Source organism: Aythya fuligula, chromosome 14, assembly GCF_009819795.1.
Source record: "Aythya fuligula isolate bAytFul2 chromosome 14, bAytFul2.pri, whole genome shotgun sequence".
Taxonomy (NCBI): domain Eukaryota; kingdom Metazoa; phylum Chordata; class Aves; order Anseriformes; family Anatidae; genus Aythya; species Aythya fuligula.
Window position 1 is genome coordinate 9,477,809 of NC_045572.1, and position 15,394 is coordinate 9,493,202.

Consider the following 15,394-nt stretch of genomic DNA (forward strand, 5'->3'; position numbering starts at 1 on the left):
TTTCCAACTGGTTCCACTCTTACTCATGAAGAAAAGCTTCTGAGTCTGATATGATAACCAGAATTAGCAAGGATTTATTAAGCTGGGGAGCTGCCTTTCCTCCTTCTATTTTTTCAACCTTTTGCCTTTTTCAGAAATGTATTTTATTTTTGTTTCTGGTAGCAAGGAAGTCAAGATACTGAGGTTTGCTGCTGAACTTGGCAAGAAAAAGCAGCTTCTCTTGCATCATCAGACTGGCCCAGTGGTGCCCTGAGGAGCCTCACTGTTTTAGCCCAGACCAAAATCCTTCTCGTGTATCATAGGTGACCAGCAGCACCCATAGGAGCCTCAAGGGCTCCTCGTTTCTTCCATGGAGGTTTCATCGCTTCAGACTTATTCCTCTGGCCACCACACCCAATACCTGAGAGATTTCTTGCCCCGTGTCTTGTGCTCTGCAGTTCTCTCAGATTATTGGCAAACTAACAGAACTAACTGTGCTCTTCCCAGCATGATCTCAGCCCATGAGCTTGACAGAGGCACTGTTGAGCTCACCTTCGTTTCGCAGATGCACAGGACTCCGTGCTCGGGATATTCCCATGACAGCCATGGAGGTGCTTGCTGGTCCCCCTCCTTTTCTCCAGGCTGCGTGCTCAGCACACAGCTTTGCCAAACAGATGCTAAGTGCAGGGCTCCTGGAAGTGCTGTCTCCCACGCCTGCTTCCCTGTCCTAGGAATAGCCCACGTAGCTAGCTGGCTGCTCCATGGGCTGGGACTAATTATGTGTACATTTGGGGCTGCCTTTTTTTTTTTTTTTAAGTCAGTTTGGAACCCGTGCCAGGCAAAATCTGGATGTGATTTGAAAGGTGCAGAGAAGTAAATTCTTTCCGAGGCAGTGGGGTGGGGGAAGTGGGGGGAGTCCTTCAGGGTAAAGCGAGAGGCACAGACGTTTTTCCAGGCTGGAAATCTCTGGCTTTGCTCGCAGCTGTGACCAGCAGGGTGATGTGTTTAAGGTTTTCTGCCCCTCCAGCTTGCTTGAGACCCAGTAACAGCCTTTGGATCAAGAGGAACCTCAACTATTTTGCTGACTGAAAAGCCCCTGCATTGTTTTCTTCTGCTTCTTGCTCCTGTCAGCTCTGCCTGGAGAATTCACATGAGAGAGGGGATAATTTGCACAGCCCTCTTTCCCTACCTGTTTGTTTGGAGAGATTAACTCCTCCTGTGGCCTGCCTGCTCTATTTCACCCTGCAGGAGACCTACAGTCCTTATCAGCGCTTTCCCCATGCTGTTCTCTGACACGTTGCAGCCCCTGATGGATCCCCGAGGCAGCGGGGCTGTGCTGCCTGCATCGCTTTGCACCCCCCTCCCGCGCTGCTGCAGCACCCTTTGCTCTCAGACAATCAGATAAAGCACAGCAGCTTTGATCAGCCACAAAGAGGGGTTTCTTCCAGGCTCTGCTCCAGCAAGTTCACTGCTCGATGAGGAGTAAAATCCAGCAGGCTGTCCCCATGTGTCCTGGCCCAACTGTGTTGGTCGCAGCTCTGTTGCAGTGGGATTTTGGGGGAGAAATTGAGTGCAGGGATTGTGGAAAAGAAAGGTTCGAAGGAGAGGTTTGGAGAAAACTTTCCAGGAGAAGTCTCCCCAGGATGAGGCACAGCATGGGGCAAAGAATGGGGGTGCTTACTGCAGGGTTTGTTAATTTGCTGGCGGTGTGAGGCAAGCAGGAGTGCTTGTCTGGCTGCAGTCATGGAGGGAGAGGAATGTCCCTATGGAAAAGGGGAAGAAAAGAGGAGTGCCTCTGTGGTGGTGGGACGTAGAGCTTTGTAACCTGGGAGCATCACATCCCAGCAGGCTGTGAGCTGCACGCACTGGCTGATGGAGTCCCAAAGCAGTACCAAGGCTCTCTGCTGGGGCTTTCCAGGCTTCACACCAAGCAGGGCAAAGAACAATATCGGCTCCCTCCTGTCAGCCCAGAGCTCAGGGCGGTGAAAGAGAGGAAATGGAAGCACTGACACAAAGGGAGCCCCGAGCTGGTCAGATCGTATCAGCAGGTCAAAAGGGGAGGGAGAGGAGGTCGGGCAGGGCAAAGGGAAGGGGCAGGGCGAGTGCCCGCAGCGTGTACCCAGGCTGCTTGCAAGGTCTCTGGTTGTCGCTGAGCAGGGGAGACAGGATGCTTGCTGCTGACTCGAGGTACTTCAGATGTGGCCAGATGTTGGCTTTGTGGTGGGTTGGGGTTTTTTGTTAGGTTTCCCCCCTTCTTTGTGCCTCTCTAAGTGCCCTCGGTGCTGGGTGCCCCTAGCACTGAAACACCCATATGGGTGGCCTGGTTGTAAGAACAAACCAAGGTCAACGAGGAGAAAAAATGAGTAAACAAATGCTCAAGTCAGCAGGGGAGCCAGATAAATGGCTTTTGCTGCTGTGTTGCTCTTGAATTTGTCTTGCCTTTGGGTAAAGTGGAAGCCCCTAAATGGGAAGCCACCTCCGAGGAGCACAGCTGGTGCTGGCAGCAGCGCAGGTGCCAGGGGCTGGAGGGGAGCAGCAGAGCGAGAACTGGCATCGATTGCCCTTGGCACTTCTCCCCTTTGATGAATCCTGTGCTAAGGGCTGCCCCTTGTGTCCTGCCCCTTTCCTGGGCTGGTCCTGGGGGCAACAGGCAGCTGGGGAACTTCTCCTGGATATTGCAGCAGAGGTCCCTCACTCGTCCCAGCTGCTTCTGTGTCGGGTATAAAACACCTGGCGATTTCTTGAAAGCTCTGCGTTTGACTTTGATGTCCTGTTGATATAAATATTTACGGTGTCTTACTTTTTTTCTAAATTAAACTTATCCTTGCTACTCCAGAGCAATCCTACACTAATAAATGAGTCTGCATGGCTTAATTCTCCCCAGCAGCTGCAACCAGCCAAGAGGTGTGCAAAATGTGACATCAGGTGTAGACAGGGAGCATCCTCCCACTGCTGCACTGAAGACCAGTGAAGAGAGACTTCACTTGCTCTGATCTTGAAGGAGTTGTGTGTATTTCAGCTCTTTTTCAGTTTTATTTCCTCTAACTGTAAAGGATGGGTTGTGCTGTTCAGACTTCTCCAGTCAAAACACGATGGAGAATAATAATACTGCCAGGCTCAAAGAACATATGCTTAGAAGACACCTAACTTCTGCTGTGAAACAAATACATATCGAGCAAGGCAGGTGCGATGCTTTAGTGAGATTACAGTTACAGTAGGGTAATGTAGCGCTTCATAAATGCATTCACCGAAATAAAGTGTTGTATATTAATCTGGAGAAAGAACACTTCATAAATTGTGCATAAAGATGTATTTTGCTACGCCTCCTTGGGCAGTGACTTTTCTTGTGCTAACAGGGAGACTCCTTGCTCTGTTTGTGCATGCATAACCTTGTATGTAGGAATATATGAAAAACTGATCATTTCTAAGTGCTTGAGTTACGCCATGATTGAGAAGGTGGTGAAGTGGAGCCTGCAGTGGCAGTGACCTTACCAGCTGCTGGAAACCTACAGTACTCAGCAAGATGAGCAGAGCTGCCTGCCTTCGGGTTTTTCTGTTCTTACACCTCATGCTGAAGCTGAGGGCAGGAGCTACAGCAAGGAGGGATGCAGATATGAGATGAATAACCTCAGATGTTTCTCTTGCATTATATGGTCTTCAGCCCCATGAAAAGTCCCAGAGGCAGTACTGTTGTTCCCATTTTGGAGGTATGGTCTATGGGAAGAGAGCCCAGGAAAATGTTGTCTTGTTAGCCCAGGAGGGGAGGAAGCAGTTTCCTGCTCTCTCCTGCCTTTCAAGTCAAGGATTTAGATAGCTGTATTTGGCAGCACTGAAGGGTCTATAATTATGTTAATTAAGCATTTTGATGGAACAACAGCTTTCTGTTAGAAAATAAACTTCATTGTTGAAAAATACTAGATCTAGAGCAAATCAAGAGATGAGCTGGGTTTCCTGCTGGTTTTTGTGCGCTGTGCCTGGCCTAATTTAAGATCACTTCAATTGTTGTGATGCGTTTATTCCCTGTAACTATGTTCTTTTTATTATTATTCACTGGCATCTGTTTGTTAAACATTTAAATATTCCCACACCCAGAGCTTGTTCCTTTAGACATTTATAATGTGCCCATCCATCAGGGATTTCATGTCGGCAGATGTAAAAACTAAACAGCTATTCCTTACAATTGGCAGCAAAGCTATCGCGATCCATTCATCTTTTAAAAATCATTCAAATAGAAATCTACACAGCAAATCCACTACGACTGCTAATGAGAAAACTGCTGATCGTTTGTTTGTCTGATGGAAAATAATTGCTATGGGCAAGGTAGGGAGCTCAGACCTGGTTGTCGCTCCCTTTCCCTCCCAATCTTTCCAGACAAATTCTGCGTTCCCAGGCTATTCACCCTTCTGAAAGACAGATTGAATAGAGGGGCTTTTTTTTTTTCCACTGTATCACAAAGGCTGCCAGACTTGGCTGTGACACACTGCAAGAAGGAATGCATTTCAGAGGAGAGCATTTCCCACCATGAACGTCTGGGTCCCTCGCTGTCAGTGGGACATAAAGGAGAAGCAATCCTTCTGGTATGAGCACGTCTGACTCTTTGCATTTCACTTGAGGCCAAGCACAGCTCTAGTACTGAGTGTGATTCCTCTGTGCTCCCTCTGACAGTCCAGTTTTGAAGGCATTCTGCATTAACTGAGCCTAATGAGAGATTTGGCTCCTCCATAAGGTTCTGATTCATGCTCCTTGCAGGCTGAAATATGGTCATTTCAGTTCATCTCTGCTTAAAAAATGTGTTGGCAGGCTGCACGAGTCAGTCATGCTCCAGATCCTGGCCGGGTCATGGAGCAGGGGAGGGTTTTAAAGTTGTGGAAGGTATGTGACTGGTTAACACAGCCTCTTCACAGGTAATGTGGCAGCATCCAGCCTCTGCTTCCAGCGCTGCCGTGGCTCCTGGGAAGTCTTGTTTGGTGTCTGGCTTCTGGGTTGCCCAGTGGTGACCTCCTTGATAAGTGAAGGGGTTGTACAGACAAACACATCAGTAACTTGCTGTGGGTTTGGTGGTGGGATTAGAAACCCAGGTAGGGACAAAAAGAGACAAGGCTTTCATGCTGTATAAGAAATGTTGGAAGGAACTCGAAGAAACTTTATCACCCCCTCTCAAAACACATTTTTTTCTGGTTATTGTATTGCAAAGTAGTGCCAGTGTATGTTCCTAGTATTTTGGAAGTTTGAAATCCTACCACATACAGGTCCTTTTGATCACTGAGTCTCTGTATATATCTGTTTTGCTGTCTGCTAATGGCTTTTGTCTCATTAAATGCCAGAGAAGCAGTTCTCTGTGAAAGCAGCTTGAAGCATTTAGGACTCATTAGACTTCAAAGGAAATAGGTCTGTACCACAAGCGAGAGGGGAGGAAGCGGAGTGGCAAGAGGATCCCATTAATGGAGAACAAAAATAAACCCCAGACAGGAAGGAAAATCCTATAGGTCTGACTCAAAGCTGCAGTCCTGACGCTGTGGCTTCGAGGACCGATTCGACACCGGAGCTGCACAGGGAGATCCCCCCTGGCCTGGCTGCTGCCCGTGCTGGAGCTGAGCTCAGAGCCCGTAGCCTGCAGCAGAGGTCACCCTGTAGCAGGGATGTCTGCTTCTCTGACCAGTGCTGGTGTTTCTGGTGGACTTGTACACCCACACCACATTGCAGACAGGCAGTAAGGTATGGGACACAGGCTCGATAGGGCTGTTCCTCCGTCATTGCCATGCTGGTGAGGGGAGATGGGGATGCACTTTGCTGGTAGTTGTTTCCCCTTCTCTCTGCCTAAACACGTTTGCCACTTTCAATATGCTTTGTTCTAATATTTAATGCACAGGAGGGAATGTGCTTTAGGTACGGTACTTTTGGTGAGAACGGGATACACAGGGAACAAGTCCTGACAGAGCGATTCAGAAGAGCGTCCCTGAGCGTTGCATTGACCTGCTCCTCTCTCTTCATCTCTCCTGTTCCAGGGAAGATCCTCTTCCGCCGGAGTCACATCCGTGATGTTGCAGTCAAGCGCCTGATACCCATCGATGAGTACTGCAAGGTAAGGGAGAAGGTTGCTAGTGTCAAACGAAGATGAAACCACCTTCATTGGGCTCAGTTGTGTCCCGGTAGCATATAACAGCGCCCCAGTGCTGGCAGAATGGGGAGCATGAGCAGTCCCTCACTGTCAAACCTTTTTGGTGATGAACACCTACCACTGATTATCCCATCTGCTGATCCTGTCATCATAGAGGCAAGGTACAGCTGACTAGGACCTTTCACCAGTAACGCTGAGACAATTTCATCCACACTCTTCAAGAATACAAGACTGTGCTAAGGTATAAAGCAAATTATAAAGTCAGGGCAGATTTTTTGTTGTTGTTGTTGCTGTTGTTTTTTTGCTAGTATTTTGTTTTTCCCCATTAAAAAAAAAAAGTCCATAAAAAACTGTTTTACACAAAATGCACCATGTCTCATCACGTCAAAGAATTACATTTCCAGCAGCCATGAAATGGTCTGGAGGCAGGACCGGTACTTCTGGAATCCATTACACATGCAGTCGAAAACATATACACAGACTGCAAAATCTGAGGGAGAAAACGGGGAAACAGTGAGTTTTTTGTTATGTTCCTTAGGTGCAGGAGGTGTAGCAGTGACTGTGGCCTAGGACTTTGCATGGCAGGAGGGACTGTGGGTGTGGGGCCTCAGCCAGACCTAGGGAAGAGTTGTTGTGGCTGCAGGAACCACATTCTTGTAAAGAATTTATCTTTACAAGGGTAAAGATAAATTAGTGAACACATCTTGATAGCTCTGCAGTGAGGCTGGGGGTGAAAACCATGGAGGGCCAGGACAGGAGATGACAGCCAAGTGATGGAGATGTGGTGCAAGGTGTACGTAGACCTGTGAGCTCCAAATGGAGCAGCACCAGGGAAGCTGAAGGTGAAGATAACTTGGCTCCAGCCAGCAGTGTTCAGCCCCTTGTCTTCCAAGTCACTGAAACGTGCCAGCTCCACACAGACACAGACAGCCGTAAATTTAATTTTTGAGAAGAAAAAGTCCCTAAATGATGAGATGCTGCAGCTGTCTGTTTCAGAATGATGCCACTAATGGCATAAAATATAATGAATCCATTTGACTTAACAACTGGAACATAATGGCTGGTGGTATATGACCCACTTAGAGAGCTGCTGTCTCCTCCCCCCTTAATGCATTTCCAAGTAATAACACGCACACTGGGCCTGGCCTTCCCGATGCTGCTTAGCTGAAAAGCTGCTGCTGAGCTCCAAGGTGGGTGTGGGACTGAAGAGCTGCAGAGACGTGGGATGAGCAAGGAGCTGGTGGGAGCAGAGACATCTCCTCCAGGGCACGTAGCACTGCAGGGCTGAGGCATGGGGGTCCCATCCTGCTCTCCCTGCCGTGGTTATTGTCGGAGGTGGACGTTGGGTGTGCTCAGAGTGTGGTGGCGCAGAACAGAAATAAAAAGTCTCCCCCAGCCTGCTGAAGGAGAACTGAGGGTTAAGCAAGCCTGTTGTAAACAGGTTCCTGCAGAAAACTGCATAGGAATGTTTGTGCTTTCTTGCCATCCCCTGGTGGAGTCAGGAGGTGTCTTCGTTCTCTGGGAGAGCCCTGGAAAGGGGGGTGAGATTTGGGCTGGAAGCAGGTGAGGGGAACAACAAAGGAGGGAACCACTGCTTTCAGAAGGCAGCAGAAGTCTGAACTTTCTTCCCGTTTTTTCTAGTTTACCCTCTGTTCTGCACTTGTTGGTGTTTCCCCTGAAGTGGGCTTTTGAGAAGCCAGTAGTGGGGTGTGGATGGAGGATTTGCAATGCTGTGGTGTTCTAGCCCAACGAGACTGGGTGAACCTCTTAAAAAAAAAAATCCCTGCTAGAGAATAATCCTTTCTCACACCCTGGAAAATGGATTTTGGTGCAATAAGGTGTGTTTGTCCAGCAAACGACCAAAGTGACTTGCTGTGGTTCTAACACCATGGTCTGAAGCCGTGTGCTGACAGCCCTTGCCAGTTCACTCTTCGGGCTTCAGCGCCAGAGGTGGGACAGACATCACGCTATTCATGTCCCTTTTTTTGTGTTCGTGGCCACAACGCTGTAGCCCATGGCCAGCTGGGCTGCAGGGTGGCCTGCTTGACTCAGCCACAGCTGCACCAACTGAGTCAGCGCTGGTTGGGCTTCCTGCAAGACGTCCTGAAAAATGAGCCGTGGGTCTTGCCTTCTGTGCTCCCAGCGCAAGATGTTTTCTGTGACCGTTCCCTGCTATCAGAGGATGTGTATCCCTTCTTCAGGCTGCAGAACAGGGGTGATTTTTCAGCACAGGGGAAGTTGTGTAGGTCATGGGATGCTTGGTGTTGGGGAGTGCTGCCCGAATGGGAATGGCATCCATGCAAAGCCTGGTCTTTGGATAGCCCTTCCCTGCACACAAAACCCACGGAGTGAGTGCTTTTCTCTCTCTCGTGTCTCTCACATGATCCTGTTTGCAGCAGGGCTGTGATTAGTGGTCTGACTGTCTGCTGTGCTGGCAGCGAATGACCGTGTGCTGAATGGCTGGAAGGGCTTTGGGGGCCCAGCAATTAGGTCAGGATGGAGCCACATCTGATCTTGTGGTAACCCCAGGGCTTTGCAGATGTGGCTTTGTCTCTGATACAGAAGGGAGTGGAGATTCAGACTGCCCGCACTCCTTTCATGAGACTGCTGTGACAGCAAACGGAGGGTGGGAGAAATGAATAGAAAATCGGTCAAACATCTGCTCCAGCCTGGGAAGCAGGGCTGCAGCATTGCTCCCTGCTTCAGATCTTCAGTTGCATGTCAGTTTTACTTTTTGCAGTTCCAGTCACCCATGGCCCTATTCCTGTGAGCAGGGACCAGCACAGCACTCTGCAATGCCATTACCCGGTCTCCCGTGCTCTGAGGCTCCTTGCTCAGTCTTGACGGCAGCAATTCACATCACCTGTGTCTCTGTTCCACCTGCAGGCCCTGATCCAGCTGCCTCCCTACATCTCGCAGTGTGAGGAGGTTCTGCAGTTCTTTGAGACCCGACCCGACGACTTGACGCCCCCCAAAGAGTAAGTTGGGTGGGTGGCTGCTGCCACGGGGGTGGTGATGAAACACATTGCCTCCAACTTGCCAGCATCCAAGTATCTGATGTGCTTTGACAGTTCCCCCCAGGAGTCACAGATCTGGGATTTGGCTGGTTTCTTGGAGAGGGAATGGGGGCTGCACAGCTTGAGGTGGATAGCTCCACACCTTCAGTCAAGTCCTGGTGTGGTCTTCTCCAGCAGGGAAGTGGATGTACTTCTCTGGGACCCCATCAAGTATTAATTTCCCCTGATGACAGCCAGACACAGTGCCGCTTTCTGTTCAATGAAATGCTGGTTTCAGAAACATGGTCAGGCTGAAAAGCCTCATTTCACAGGGCAGCAACCAGGCTGGGACTGCGCGTCCTCTGCCTCGTTTGAAGGCTCCCTCCCTTAGTAATGCCTGTGAGCCCCATCCTTAACCACTCCTGACTTTTTCCATGCAAAACAAGGAATGTTTGCAAGGAATCTCGCGTGCCTTACGCAACTCTGTGTGGTTATAAGTCTTGTGACTGTGAGCTACTTTGGCCAGGAGCCACCCATCTCTTACTAATCACAAGCAGCATAAATCTGAGCAGCCGCCTCCATCTCCCGCTATGCGGCTTGCTCTTTATGCTGCATGTGACACTATGTGCGGCTCTACCAAAGGTTGAGCAACGGAGGAGGCTTGATTAATTGTGCAAGGAAAGGCAATAAATTGATTTGACATCATTCCCTATTGGAAGGGTGCGGAGGTAGATAAGGGATTTTGTTTTTCTGCTCTGAGCAGGAGCACTGAGTCTTTCGGGTCTCCAGATAGGTGTTATGCTTGTGTGGATTCTGTCTTCTCCATGGGTTTTACATTTTATTCGTTTGTTCACTTTAATTCCCCCTTCCCCCATCCCTGCTTTCCTCCTTTGGCTTCTGTTTCTAGTACTTGGCCTGTCGTCATTCCTTCTGCAGCTCACAGTCACTTGATGAGATTGGTCTGAGGGCCCCGCAGCCCATTAACTAATTGCGTGCTGTCAGCTGCTGCTCGCATCCATCCTGCCCCGCTATTGCTCACCACTTAATCTGCCAACCTGATGGTCGTCCCTCAGCAAAGGTGGCGGTTCAGGGGCAAGCAAGAGACAGAACAACAAGATGAGCTTGCAAAGACACTGAGTGAGGGTTTATCATGGGGGTTAAGAGCTCCTGGGGCTGTTTCAGGGCATGGGGAGCTGCCTGTGTGAGTCTGAGCCCTGCATGAGAAGACGACGAGCTGCTCTGCAAAGGGAGTGACCTACTGGAGCTGCCTCTAGCTGGGGCAACAGCACACATAGGAGATTGCAGGGCAGCTTCAGTCCTGCACCCACCCTTCCCACCTTTCCTTTTGTCTCACAGGCTGAGCCAGACACTGGCCTGAAATCAGGTGTGGTGGGGCTGGGGCCAGGACAAGGAGCACACTCAGGTGTGGAGACCTTCAGGTGCTGAGCATCAGCTCAGAGCAGTGCAGCTGTTTGTGGCTGTGTTTGCTGCTCCTGGCTACCTGGCCAAGCAGCAATCAGTGCCACGTCCTGCTCATCATCTCCATGCTTTGTGTCCCACAGAACTAATCAGAGGTAGAGAGAGCAGGCACTAGCCTGAAACATAATCCAAAGCATGTGCTTCTGTCACAAGATCCAACCTTGAATACATCCTGCGGTGTCCTGCAGGACACCTCTGGGGTGCGAAGTTGCCCTCGGTGCAAAACTGCTGTGTGTTTGACCTTTGGAGTGCTGGCAGATGAGCTGGTGAGGCACCGCTGAATCTGGTGGTGGGCTGCGCTGCCTCCCCTGCCTGCTGCTCTCCTGAGAGGAGACTTTGCAGCACGCAGAAGGATTTAGCAGGTGACTCCTGTCCGTTCGCCTCCAGCAGCAAAATGCTACAGCATCTCAAGGACGTCTCTGTTGTGTTCCATATCCCAGCCTGAATGCCGAACGGGTATTTATTAGCGACAATTCAAAATGCTAATTAATAAAAGTCCTTGACTCTCTCCTCTGGAGAGATTGGTGGGAGCCCTTTCCCGAGCCCTGAGCGCTGGCACGCGGCCAGCCTACCCCTGACGATAGGAGAGCTGTGATAGACGGCGGGGCTGCATCAGACGTGATGGCGTGTCTGGGGTTTGGCCGGATGTCATCATTCATAAGGCAGATAAATATTTCTCTCCGAGAGTTTGAAAGGGAGCCAGGCCATGAACGGAGAATTTAAAAAAAAAAATAAAAAAATAAGCAAACATTTTTTTATGCTGGGTGGCTGGAAGGTGGGAATGAGGGAGGAAAAAAGGTCTGCTCAGCATGCTCTGTGCCAAGCCAAGCAGCCGCTCTCATGGCACCACGGCCAGGAGCCTTCAAGCTCCCTGTCCCCTGTCATTTGTCTTGCCTGGCTGATGCCCCAGGGCTTGTCCTGGGTCACAGCACAGAGCAGTGGCTGTTGGAGATAGGGACGTGCCTTTGGGTGCTCTGGATGCAGCCTCTGCTTTCCTTTTCCTGGGTTACGCAGAGAGGATCCACCCATCTCGCACCACGCTGAGATGTGCAGCCACGTTCAAGAGCTGCAGCTGACTGCAGACTGTAGAGCTCTGTTTAACTGCAAAGGGTGAATGTAGTCCTTGGATCTGGCAGCATTTGGGAGTGGAAAGAGGAGGCTGGACAGCCCGTGCATCTATCCCTGGGCGCCTCCCGTGTCTGTTTTCCCCAGTGTTGGAGCTCTTCCTGGGCTGATCCAGGCTTTGCTTGTGCTTTCCTGCTGTGCAAAGTCCCCTTTGGTGTCTGTTCGATGCCGTTGGGAGCGCCAACAGAATAAAAATCTTAGTCCCTAACTCACTCTACAACCCCCCAGCCCTGCCGCTGGCATGTTCAAAGAAAGATTGAGGAGAAGGGGACTGAATGGAGAGGGAAAGAGACAAATGCATCCTTTTTCCCCCATTGCTTCCAGTTGGGCAGTAGATCAGAGCCCAAAGCAGAGCTGAGACAAGGAGTCTCCAGCAGCTGGGGGGTGGAGGAGGGAGGTGAAGCCCTTGCTCCATCCCCTCCGCACACACCCGCCAACTTTCCAGCGTCCTCCTGCCCACAGGGACCACTTCAAACAGGAGAGCGGATTGAGGCTGTGGTGTTTCCACTGGCAGAGATGCCTGGTGGCTTTTGTGACGTGGATCCCTGTCCAGCAATCTGTGGACAGGATAATTCAATCCCTTCTGCCTCAGAGTGCTGCCCAGTAGTGGGTAGGAGCGGGCTTGTAGTCTGGAGGAATTGATTAAATTTGGGGAAAAATGGGTCTGCAGGGATGGAATAGAGGTGGGAGAGAGAAGGACAGAAATAGTTATGGAAAGAGAAATCGTCCAAAAACTTAGCTGTCGGTGGGGCTGTGGGGTTTTTCTGCCGGTGATGGATGAAAGCCTTGTGAAAAACATAGTTTCAAAGGAGAGGAATCATCAAATTCCTGCTCGCCGCATATCTCAGCAGGTCTGACCAGCAGCAGGATGCCTGGCTGTTGAGGTGGGAGGTTGCCATGTGTACCCCCTCACCCCTCACCCACCCTTTTTCAGTTTAAAGCAGTCGTTTAACCACAGCACAGAGCTGCCGGGGTAAGGCTGGGGAAGGCTGAGCTGCTGGGCACAAAGCCACTGCTGAGTCAAGGCATTTAGCTGCTCGCGCTCCTCGCCAGCTGAATTTCTGCTCTGCCACATGCAGGAGCCCAGGTTAACTCTGTAGTGAAGCAAGGTCCTGAGGGGTCCTTTAGTAATTGTCGCTGCTGTGCAGGCGAGGAGCACTGGGGAAGAAGCCATCATCTGCTGCCCGAGGGCCGTGGAGCTACACAGGAGGTAACCTGGTCGTGAGAGGCATCTTTCATTAAAGGCTGCTTTCTTTTTTTTTTTTTTTGTAGCTGGGCATCCTGTCTTGTAAAAGGCACTAGAAGTTGTTTTGAACCTTTCAGCGTACAAAGCCGATTCCTTTTTATTTTCCCTCCAGTGGGAGCACAGGCACCTGTAGGGCAAATTTGTTGTCTGTTACTGTGCTTGAAAGACGTCCTTGTGCACTTCTCCTCACGCGCTCTGCATTCACAGTTTGAAAGCTACCGGCTTCAGGAGATACCAGTGTTGTCTCTAAAATATGTAAATTCCTCTTGTCCGTCTTTCAGACAGCTTTTCCCTTAGGTTCTAAGTGTTCCCAAACCCCGTGAGTCTCCTGGAAAGGGAGGGCAGTGCTGTATGTCTGGCACGTGCCCCTTGGCAGCCCCCACAGCACGCCAAGGCTTAGTGCAGGGTCGGTGTGGGGACCAGCACCAGCACCCCACTCTTTAAAGGCCTTTTAGTAGGGGATCATGACCTCTGTACAAGCAGATGGCAGTGGAGGTAGAGTCTGTGGCTCACCATGGGGTGGCCCCTGGGCCTGTCCTGCCTTTGGAGACCCCAGCTGGGAGTTTTGCTGGGGAGCTTCAGCTTCTGCTCCCTGGTGCTTGCTGAGGCTGCTCGGCTTTCCCAGCCCCTACCACCCCAACGTGTGCACTGGGAGCAGAGCCCAGCTCCTGCTAGCTGGGCTGCGTGGTGGTGGGAGCCGCAGGAACACCACCTCTGATTTGCCTGGTCTGCAGATGAACGAGAAATTCATCTCCTCCTGCTGAGCAAACATCCTCCAGGAAACGCGTTGTGCGCATCGTTTTGGCTGCTGCTTCCCAATTTGAGCTGATCTGCAACTCTCAAAGCGAGACCTGGTGGCTTTTTCTGTCCTTGTTTTAGCTGGCAGCTGCTGAGCGTCCTGGGAGCAGCAGGGCCGCAGGTTTGTGCTCAGCTCTGGAAACCCCTTGGGCTGGGCTGTGTCCCCTCTCCTGGCAGGAAGGCAGCCCGGACAGGCAGCTGCTGTCCCTTCTGCCTTGATCTCCTAACCCCACAGCAGTGGGTCCCTGCACAAGCTTCCCAGCCCTCCTGGGTCCCTGCTCAGTGGCAGCAGCTTCTACTGCCACAGTATACATCGATACACACTAAAGATGTTGGAAACAGACAGAGAAAGATAAAACAAACAGCATTTTGATTCTGGTGGTGTCTTCTGGCTCTGTCACTGAGCTCCAGACAAGCCTCCCTGAGGATTTTTACCCAAGGCACTGACCTGTGCTTCAGTTGTGCCTGCCTGGGAGCCTGATTGGCACTCAGGGACAGGATCCCTTCACGGGGCCTGGAGCCCACCTGGAGCTCTCTGTTCCCCTGGGGCACCAGCAAAATGTCCCCATCAGTTTGGCTGCTCTGTGTGGCTACAGCTTTGCAGTTCCCCTGGGCACACTCGGGGCAAGTTCCAGTTGCAGCAGGGCCACTGACAGCAGCCAAAGTCCAGGGCAACTTTTAGAAATCATTTTCCTTCCCTAATGGACGTGCAGGCTCCATCTGAGCTCACGTCCCCAGCTTGCATTCCTGCTGTTTCTCCGAAACAGCCCTTGGCTACAGAGAGAGGATTTGGGAGTGTTTCAAGGGCAATCCAGCTCTGCTGCTGGGGATGTTTTCATTGCTGGGGTGGAGGACTGAAGGAGGTGCATGGTGATGAGCTGGGGCATGACCAGAGGAGCAGAGTGTGTTATGCCTGCAGCAAACCTCATGTTCGCTGTTTATTTTTCTTTATTTTTCTGTTTATTTTTATTTTTTTTATTTCTAATGTTTCTATTAACACTGAGGTTCTGGTGCTGGGCAGTTGAGTGGGGTGGCGATGGCACTCACAGTAATGGATCGCCTCCTGCACCCAGACTGACGGGGACTCCAGGCAGTCACCAGCTCCAATAAATCAACGAAGAGACTGCTGGGCCAAAATGAGAATCAAGACGGCTGTGATCAGCTTGTGCCAGCTTGTCTCCATACGTGTGATTGAGAGGTCCTGCTTAGGGCCACTGTGCCAGCAGCCTTGGCGGGTGAAAGATTTGTGTTAGGTCCAAAGCACCAGGAGACGATGCTAGACTGAAGTGTGTTTCCACCAGTGTAACAGAGAGCAAATCTGGTTCTTTCTCTTATTTCCATAAATATGAGCAGATTTATAACTAGTGTCTCCCTGAAGCAAGTCTCTTTCCTTCCTAGCTTCCCCGTAGCTTTTCATGTGCTTACCTTTCCTTGTAGCTGAGCTGTGCCAGGAGCAAAAGTTTTCCTTGTAACCCTTGTGTGGTGTTTTGGGGGGCGACAGGGGCATCAAATCCTGTGCCAGGTGATGGGGATTTAACAGAAAACGGGGAAGCTCAGGTCCCTGCTGCAAGATGGAGTGGCTGCCCCATGTAGGAAGCCTTCCAGTCACTTTTGCCTGTAAGCTGGAGCTCCCTGAGTTGATGGATGTTGACT

General features: G+C 50.7%; 1 protein-coding gene across 2 annotated transcripts in view; it reads left to right on the plus strand.

The window, feature by feature from the left end:
- The window catches only part of SH3PXD2B (SH3 and PX domains 2B), a 70,730-nt gene that overhangs the window by 36,559 nt on the left and 18,777 nt on the right, over nt 1-15,394 (plus strand). For both annotated transcript variants that reach the window (XM_032196748.1, XM_032196749.1), the window contains exons 4-5: nt 5,985-6,061; nt 8,984-9,075. In XM_032196748.1, the coding sequence (XP_032052639.1) occupies nt 5,985-6,061; nt 8,984-9,075 (169 nt within the window). The remainder of the gene's footprint in view (nt 1-5,984; nt 6,062-8,983; nt 9,076-15,394) is intronic.